The sequence below is a fragment of the Hypomesus transpacificus genome, chromosome 9 (genome assembly GCF_021917145.1).
Source record: "Hypomesus transpacificus isolate Combined female chromosome 9, fHypTra1, whole genome shotgun sequence".
In the NCBI taxonomy this organism is placed as follows: Eukaryota; Metazoa; Chordata; class Actinopteri; order Osmeriformes; family Osmeridae; genus Hypomesus; species Hypomesus transpacificus.
This window is the reverse complement of record NC_061068.1, coordinates 3,129,016-3,138,580: the sequence shown is the minus strand read 5'-3', so window position 1 is coordinate 3,138,580 and position 9,565 is coordinate 3,129,016. Positions and strand designations below refer to the sequence as shown.

General features: G+C 48.5%; 1 protein-coding gene across 1 annotated transcript; it reads right to left on the bottom strand.

Annotated features, from left to right (window-relative positions):
- Positions 1–4,187: 4,187 nt before the first annotated feature.
- Positions 4,188–9,180, bottom strand: ilrun (inflammation and lipid regulator with UBA-like and NBR1-like domains). The gene is made up of 5 exons (XM_047025014.1): positions 8,879–9,180; positions 8,034–8,188; positions 7,537–7,734; positions 5,996–6,282; positions 4,188–4,784 (listed from the first exon to the last, which is right to left on the bottom strand). The coding sequence occupies exons 1-5, from the start codon at positions 9,034–9,036 to the stop codon at positions 4,749–4,751; spliced, it is 834 nt and encodes a 277-aa protein (XP_046880970.1). The 5' UTR covers positions 9,037–9,180; the 3' UTR covers positions 4,188–4,748.
- Positions 9,181–9,565: the final 385 nt, after the last annotated feature.

The window sequence follows — 9,565 nt, the reverse complement described above, 5'->3', positions numbered from 1 at the left end:
AGAAGCCCCGGTGTCACACAGCTGCTGAACGGCCTTTTCAATAACATCAACTATCAATTCAGGACGGTCCAGTGTCGAGTGAGGAGTTGTTTGGATGAGCGGTAGGCGACTAATGAATGTACATGTTAAAACCGTTCCCCACCATGTTGAGCTGCACAAAGCAATGGAGCACTGCATCGCGCTTAAAATAAATAGGCTAGACACATCCCAAAATTTTTGCCGCCAACGGGCACTGCATTAGTTCAAAATCAAATTAATTATGAATGCATTTGTATGTTGCTTTGAATCAAATCAATTCACTTTATTAATCCTGAACTTAATTCAATTGTATATTTGGTCTAACTGTGTGTGCACAATTAGGCCTACAGAATAATTAGGCCTCATCACACATACACACACGAAGATCAGGCAGGGTACTATCTTCTCAATACTAACACATTTGATTTAACTAATACTTTAACAATACTATATAAACACACAAACAATCCTTTGATTCTCCTATATAGCCTCTCTTCTATAGCCTGTACCAGAGTACCTATCCAGCACACAGGAGACAACTAAGATGAACCCTACCATTTTTATTTTACATTTAGTCTCTTTAGCAGACGCACTTATCCAGAGTGACTTACAGTGCATACAGGGACATTTTCCATGAGGCAAATAGGGTGAAGTGCCTTGCCCAAGGACACGTTCTTTGGCACGGCCGGGAAGCAAACTGGCAACCTTCAGATAACTAGCCCGATTCCCTAACCGCTCAGCCACCTGACTCCCCCACCCCCCTACCAGACACACCCCACCCTTATCTCCCCACAAAACACACACTTCTGGATTCCTTGTTTCAGTGTTAATTTATTCATACAAATGTTTTTTTTATACATACAGGAAAAAGGCTTAATTTTGTTGTTGTGTTCTCTTTTGATAAATGTGCTATCTTAGGACTGTTAACGCAAACTCTCACCCCATCCATTACCAGGCCATCCAGACCAAATCTATCCATCGACACTAATTGAAAGAAAACAAAAAAAGAAATAAAACAAAAAAAAAAGTACAGCAAAATTATATAATATCTGGTCTTTTACACACCGCCTAACACACACACACACACACACACACACACACACACACACACACACACACACACACACACACACACACACACACACACACAGCTGACAGTGATCCGTTGATGTGAAGTGAAAGTGATCAGAGAAGACAGGCCAGTGTGACCTATGTGGGCCGGCAGTCGTAGAAACAGACACTGGGAGGACCCTATGCTGCTTACACAGACCATAGTGACTGGGAGGAAACAGACACTGAGGGGACCCTATGCTGCTTACACAGACCATAGTGACTGGGAGGAAACAGACACTGAGGGGACCCTATGCTGCTTACACAGACCACTGGGAGGAAACAGACACTGGGGGGACCCTATGCTGCTTACACAGACCATAGTGACTGGGAGGAAACAGACACTGAGGGGACCCTATGCTGCTTACACAGACCACTGGGAGGAAACAGACACTGGGGGGACCCTATGCTGCTTACACAGACCATAGTGACTGGGAGGAAACAGACACTGAGGGGACCCTATGCTGCTTACACAGACCATAGTGACTGGGAGGAAACAGACACTGAGGGGACCCTATGCTGCTTACACAGACCATAGTGACTGGGAGGAAACAGACACTGAGGGGACCCTATGCTGCTTACACAGACCACTGGGAGGAAACAGACACTGGGGGGACCCTATGCTGCTTACACAGACCATAGTGACTGGGAGGAAACAGACACTGAGGGGACCCTATGCTGCTTACACAGACCACTGGGAGGAAACAGACACTGGGGGGACCCTATGCTGCTTACACAGACCATAGTGACTGGGAGGAAACAGACACTGAGGGGACCCTATGCTGCTTACACAGACCATAGTGACTGGGAGGAAACAGACACTGAGGGGACCCTATGCTGCTTACACAGACCATAGTGACTGGGAGGAAACAGACACTGAGGGGACCCTATGCTGCTTACACAGACCATAGTGACTGGGAGGAAACAGACACTGAGGGGACCCTATGCTGCTTACACAGACCATAGTGACTGGGAGGAAACAGACACTGAGGGGACCCTATGCTGCTTACACAGACCATAGTGACTGGGAGGAAACAGACACTGGGGGGACCCTATGCTGCTTACACAGACCATAGTGACTGGGAGGAAACAGACACTGAGGGGACCCTATGCTGCTTACACAGACCATAGTGACTGGGAGGAAACAGACACTGAGGGGACCCTATGCTGCTTACACAGACCACTGGGAGGTAACAGACACTGGGAGGACCCTATGCTGCTTACACAGACCATAGTGACTGGGAGGAAACAGACACTGAGGGGACCCTATGCTGCTTACACAGACCATAGTGACTGGGAGGAAACAGACACTGGGGGGACCCTATGCTGCTTACACAGACCATAGTGACTGGGAGGAAACAGACACTGAGGGGACCCTATGCTGCTTACAGACCACTCAGACTTCTGGGAAAAGCATTCCCTGAGGAAACCAATAGGTGAGTTCGACTTCATGCAGCGCCGGCAGCGCCGACAGCAGACTGCAGGCGGCTGACTTAAAGCTGAGAATGCCATTGGCTGCTTCGAGTCAGTCGGGCTGCAGGCGGCTGCAGACGACGCCGGCACTTTATGATGTCAAACTCACCTTTTGAAACCCACACATTTACTTCCTGGTTTCCTCTGGCCTGTAGTGACAATGAATCAGCTGTTGAAGTTGGACCATTGTGATTGGTTGGAAGAGAAGGTCTAAATGTGGCCTCAGCAACCAGACACGCTGTTACCTGTCAGTGTTGCTGATCCCTTGTACTTTGTGAACAATAATGAACTAAACACGCCCGCCGCATGGCTGCATCCTCCATCCTACATGTGGACATTCCACAGCAGGCAGAAATATCAGCACTTCATCACTTGTCATGTGCCCAGTCAAACCTCACTCGAAGCTGCACTGATCCCAAGGCATCACAGCAAGCATCCAGAAACCACGCCAGCATCATTCAGCCCCAGGTCACATGTCACATGATCAACTGAGAAGTCAGACAAGCTGGCAGAGCAGCTGTTTCAGGGGTGTGTGTGTTGAAGACGGACAGAATATTTAGACTACCTTCTCCGCACACATCAATGCAGCAGCAGTAGTGATGCAGCAGTAGTGATTCAGCAGCAGCAGCGATGCAGCAGGTGTAGCTGCAGGGTCGACACAGACACACAGCCGCCTGTCTGTCCCCCCCCCGGGACAAACACTTCATACATTATTATTTCATGAGCCAAAATATTACATCTAGAATATTGATTCAAAAATATTTCAAATAAGCATGATATAGTGTTAGCCCCCGGGGCTGTTTGGTGGAAGTGTGATTGAGTTGGACCTATAGCGCCATCTGGTGTCTTCAAAGGACAATGTTACTTGATTTGGGGACGACCTTGCATTGGTGGCATAGCCAAGACTGGACAGCACAAGCCTACAGACCTCAGAGACAAAACAAGACAGAATGTTATCTTGCCTACGAGGCGTGAATCCTTGTTGTGACTCATCAAGCACTACTGAAATAGTCATAAACAAATGTTGAAGTTGAGAGAAAAAATAAAGAATATTCGGTTTGATCAATTCAGTCGCCGCAACATCCATACCCAGACAGTATACACTGTTTAATGTTCAGTAAAATCCAAAAGAAAATCCAGCACACATGCCCACATACAGACTCGCACTGGCGTGCACACACAGATCCTGAATCTACACCCACTCACCAGGCAAACTAGATAATGATGGCTTCTTGTCTTTGTGTCATTCCCATGTTCCCGTGTGTCCCCTCCCACGAGCCCTGGGCCTCGTTCGCGTACCTGCTTCACGAGGTGCAGACGGCTCACAGAGAACTGATCAAGTTGTGTTTATAGCCTGTCTTTAGGGTGTAGAGCGATCTGTCCGCAGCATTCAGACATGTGGATCCACACGCTCTGGGGTCCTGGTCCCACAGCCAACGCTGACATCCCAGGCCCTCGCTGGGGTTCCTGTTTGTGGGACAAGCTGAGGGCTGGGGGTGGGGCAGAGATGGGGATAGGGCTGGGGATAGGGGTGGGGATAGGGGTAGGGCTGGGGATAGGGGTGGGGCTGGGGCAGAGATGGGGGCTGGGGCTGGGAATAGGGGTGTGGGCAGAGATGGGGGCTGGGCCGAGGATGGGGATAGGGGTGGGGCTGGGTTTGGGGCTACAGTTGGTGCTAGGGGCTGGAACCGGAGGCTGGGAAAGGGGCAGTGAATTGGGGGTTGGGGAGGGAGTAAGGGCTGGAGGCAGGGGTTGGAGGCAGGGTTGGAGGCAGGGCTGGAGGCAGGGCCAGGGAGAGGCTTATCAAGAGTCCATATGAAAGAAGTTTTCCTCTGGTCTCCAACCCCCTGCTTTCCAGGAGCTCCAGGACAGACCAGCAGCGTGTCTCCCCAGGACAGACCAGCAGCGTGTCTCCCCAGGACAGACCAGCAGCGTGTCTCCCCAGGACAGACCAGCAGCGTGTCTCCCCAGGACAGACCAGCAGCGTGTCTCCCCAGGACAGACCAGCAGCGTGTCTCCCCAGGACAGACCAGCAGCGTGTCTCCCCAGGACAGACCAGCAGCGTGTCTCCCCAGGACAGACCAGCAGCGTGTCTCCCCAGGACAGACCAGCAGCGTGTCTCCCCAGGACAGACCAGCAGCGTGTCTCTAGCTCTGTCCAAAAGGGTATGGCCCGTGGATCCCCTGGAGGAGGAGAAGGTAAGGGTTAACACACACTCTGTAAGGGTTAACACACTGGATCTGATTCAGCCTAGATCACCCTAACCCTAGATCACCATCCCCAGTAGTTACAGCAACACTGAATCTGAACCCACAAGTGACAGTAATAATATTAATAATAACAATAATGTAATGTTAATTGAGCTTTGATCCAAAGCAACAAACATCGGAGGTTCGAACCTGTGACCTCTTGATCTGCACTCACTGTACACTCCACTCTAAAACGTAGTAGTGGGACATGAGCACAGCTATGACAGTCCTTACTGACAGGTGCGTTTGCATATTACGGGAGTCAGATGGCTGAGCAGTGAGGGAGTCGGGCTAGTAATCAGAAGGTTGCCGGATCGATTCCCCGCTGTGCCAAATGACGTTGTGTCCTTGGGCAAGGCACTTCACCCTACTTGCCTCGGGGGGGAATGTCCCTGTACTTACTGTAAGTCGCTCTGGATAAGAGCGTCTGCTAAATGACTAAAAATATTACTATGTTTGTGTTCTGTCCTGACAAACTAGTACTCAAAGGTCCTTTCAATGTAAGGGCCAATATATAGACTAGAGGGGGAAGGATACATTGAGGTATAGTTAGTTATCTGTCCGCTGTGTATTCATCCAGAACAGCAGCCTATTTGTGTCCTGGACCAGAGGGATTCTAGATGTTCTGAACACCCAGAAGGACTCAACAACAACAGCTAACAATCACAATGTTACAACAGTACAGTTGTGTCAGACTACGAATACACCAGCTGACTTTTGAACCATGATGACGCGTCACCTTTGGTATACTAAAAGAAAGGTGTGGGCTGACCTGACCTATCAAATCATCCCAACCACCTCCCTGGGTTCACTGTTCCATATCGCTGGCTGGCTGCAGAGGGATCTGGCAGGTGAGGGTTCAGGGCATGACTATTGTAACTCTCCACAGGTTCACAGCCAGGCAGCAGTGGAAAGGCCTGGACACTGGTGGGCAATCTCTTTCACAACGACACAGAGACTGTACAATATGGGGAAAATCTGTGGATGCAAATTGGCTTGAAATTCTTTTTGGATTTGAATCCTCCCTGGTCTGACCGCATGAGCAGCTGACATCATCAAAAAAAAACCTGGACACGTCCACAGGCCAAACTCCGAAACAGGAAACAGGAAGCTCAAGGCGGTCAGGAGAGGCGTGAGCATGCTACCTGACTGTAAGCCACAACTGATAGGCTGGCCGCTCTGTTGACGGCATTGTGTGACAGGCCGTTCACGTCCTGGCCATCTGGCGAGCCTTCCCATGATCCTCCTGGGTCTTTGAGGAGGTCGCGGTCGGTGTCATGCTTGTTCCTCTGCGGGGAGGCGAAGGGGTTGAAGTCTCCCCCCTCGGGGTTGCGGTGAGGCTGCGTGTTGAATTCCGTCTGGAAGGACGACAGCTGCTGGGTTACACCCAGGAGACCCCCCACCTCCACACTCAGAATCACCCAGATGACATCTGAGGACAGAGGGAGGAGAGGAGAGAGAGAGAGAGAGAGAGAGAGAGAGAGAGAGAGAGAGAGAGAGAGAGAGAGAGAGAGAGAGAGAGAGAGAGAGAGAGAGAGAGGGGGAGGGAAAATATATAAAAATTAAGATAAAATGAGAGAAAGAATAAGAAAGAGAGAAATAAAGACAGAAAAAGGTGCTAAGCATTATATTCTGGTAATTGTATCAACACACTCCAGACCCATACCAGGCCATCCACTAAGCCAAACTGAGTTGGTCTAGAGTGTGGTATTGAGTGTTGGGTTAGTGGTGTAGTGTTAGGTTAGCGGTAAGGTGGTGAGGTGTAGTGTTAGGTTAGTGGTGAGGTGTAGTGTTGGGCTAGTGGTGAGGTGTAGTGTTAGGTTAGTGGTGAGGTGTAGTGTTGGGTTAGTGGTGAGGTGTAGTGTTGGGTTAGTGGTGAGGTGTAGTGTAGTGTTAGTGGTGAGGTGTAGTGTAGTGTTAGTGGTGAGGTGTAGTGTTGGGTTAGTGGTGAGGTGTAGTGTTGGGTTAGTGGTGAGGTGTAGTGTAGTGTTAGTGGTGAGGTGTAGTGTAGTGTTAGTGGTGAGGTGTAGTGTTAGGTTAGTGGTGAGGTGTAGTGTTGGGCTAGTGGTGAGGTGTAGTGTTGGGTTAGTGGTGAGGTGTAGTGTTGGGCTAGTGGTGAGGTGTAGTGTTAGGTTAGTGGTGAGGTGTAGTGTTGGGTTAGTGGTGAGGTGTAGTGTTGGGTTAGTGGTGAGGTGTAGTGTAGTGTTAGTGGTGAGGTGTAGTGTTGGGTTAGTGGTGAGGTGTAGTGTTAGGTTAGTGGTGAGGTGTGGTGTTGGGTTAGTGGTGAGGTGTAGTGTTGGGTTAGTGGTGAGGTGTAGTGTAGTGTTAGTGGTGAGGTGTAGTGTTGGGTTAGTGGTGAGGTGTAGTGTTAGGTTAGTGGTGAGGTGTAGTGTTGGGCTAGTGGTGAGGTGTAGTGTTAGGTTAGTGGTGAGGTGTAGTGTTGGGTTAGTGGTGAGGTGTAGTCTTGGGTTAGTGGTGAGGTGTAGTGTTGGGTTAGTGGTGAGGTGTAGTGTTGGGTTAGTGGTGAGGTGTAGTCTTGGGTTAGTGGTGAGGTGTAGTGTTGGGTTAGTGGTGAGGTGTAGTGTGGGGTTAGTGGTGAGGTGTAGTGTTGGGTTAGTGGTGAGGTGTAGTGTTGGGTTAGTGGTGAGGTGTAGTGTTAGGTTAGTGGTGAGGTGTGGTGTCTTACCTCCATAGAAGAGTCCGGTGGCGGTGCACATCCTCCACTGGCCCTGGTACATTCCCGGTGCGGCGGGGCTACACATCAGCACGCTCACATCAGAGATCTCCTGGGGGTCCAGGGAGCGCACCATCACCATGTTCACATGACCAAACTGGTCCCCACCGATGTACTTCAGACACACACCAGGAGGCCACGACTCTGCTCCTGCAACACACACACACACATCATTTAGTAATGTGGCAATTCCACACACACAATTTAGTAATGTGGCAATTCCACACAGAGATACACTGTCAATTCGAAACACACACACACATTACTGAACAACTCTCTTTCCAAATCTCTCAAATAAAACACACATTTACAGTCATTCACAGTCAGGCACACAACCTAATACACAAAATAACCATCTCTACTTCCACTATTACTGGCATGTTGGAACCTTCCAGAACACTCTGTGATATTGTGTATTCATCCTGTCCCCTCTGAATCCTCCGACCCACCTGTATTCTGGACCCTCCAGGTCTTGGTGAACTGTGTCTCTGGTGGGACCGACTCCCCCTCCCCGATCGTCACGTCCTCCACGAAGGACATGGACGGAGTATTGATGCTCGGGCTCTCAAAGTCATAATACGCACCTATAGCAGCTTGCAAGTTCCTGTTCCAAGAAACAAGGGGAGGACATTTTAACTTACATTTGGATAAGTGTGTCGTTGTCACTACAACGTATGTACAATAAAACAAGATCAAGCCCAAATATTCTTTATTTTCACTTTTAATGACATTGTCAATCCATTATAGATTAGGTGAAGGTCGTTCAGCAATAGTTTCTGTTAGATCTCATCCTGTCAGCGTTTTATTCAAACGCTAACCAACACTCACGACCCATTACGTCATTATCTACTCTGGCTGGCAAAGTTGTCTTGAGAAATACGAGCTAGCCTCTCAGGCTGTAGGACTCTGCAGTAGCTAACGAGTAGCTACTAGCCCACATTATCTACGTAAAGGAATGGATTTAAAGCAGATGTTTTAACAAATTTAACAGCAGTAAACCTTAACGTTAGACCGTAGCCTTGTGGTTTATTATTTAGTTAGCTACCTGGCTAGCTAACTAGCCTAGCTCATATAACTGTGGTACTAGGTAGCTAGCTGGCTAGTTGTAGTTTCTAATGCCATTGTTGGTAGCTCGTGCTAATCGTTTCAATCAATGCTGATAATGCCAGACACCCTTTCAAAACGACTCAAAAGCCTGAAGCGTTGGCCTTCTTTCAACCAACTATTTTCACATTCCTTTAGCATTGTGCAGGCTAATACGCTATCTAGCTAGGCCCCAAATCCCCGAGCTCACCAGTTGGTCATGTCGAGGAAGAAAGCGCAGCCTGCGGGGTTGAGTTGGAAGCCCAGCAGTCTTTGGAACTCAGAGATTAGGACGTCCTTGTCAGTGGTGCCCATGCAGCTGAACTTCTGCATGAGCTCTTGATCGAGATCTATGTCCATGCCCTCCATTGGCAGGTATCCCGTGGCGGAGACGGGGGTTCCTCTCCTAATTTACACCAAGGCCTTGTCCAGTCATAACAACCAGTTTATCAACAACAACCATGGTAGGGACCAGCGTTTGACGTTGCTACTATCGAACGTCATGCATCGTCACTAACATGGCTACGTCATCTGTTGCTATTCAAATGCATCATTTCATTGGCTAATCAATTAATGAACCAGATCGTAGGAAACTCCCAAGAATGAAGTACCAAAAACATTTTTTTACGTTAAATAAATCAAACTATCGAAAAAAGAAAGAAAGTATGCAATAATGCTGGCCATTTGTGTCGAGGTTACTGACAAACTAAATTGAACGGTAAAATACATTAAAAACATTTTAAAAACGTACACTTTATCACGTTTATTATTTTATTCTTATAAAGTTATGTATGTATTTATTGCCTGACCTTTTCTAGGTGGTCTGGCAGATTCTGAAAGCGTAATGACATTGCTGGAAGTGTACTTTTGCCCAAAATTAATTCAAATGATTTGAATC

Bases quoted from the DNA above. Each gene is read 5' to 3' on its own strand.
- ilrun (XM_047025014.1), bottom strand. From the start codon at position 9,036: ATGGAGGGCATGGACATAGATCTCGATCAAGAGCTCATGCAGAAGTTC. The intron at 8,189-8,878 runs GTGAGCTCGGGG...TTCTTGGAACAG, and splicing joins TTCCTCGACATGACCAACTG to GAACTTGCAAGCTGCTATAG. The intron at 7,735-8,033 runs GTGGGTCGGAGG...TGTGTGTTGCAG, and splicing joins CTGGAGGGTCCAGAATACAG to GAGCAGAGTCGTGGCCTCCT.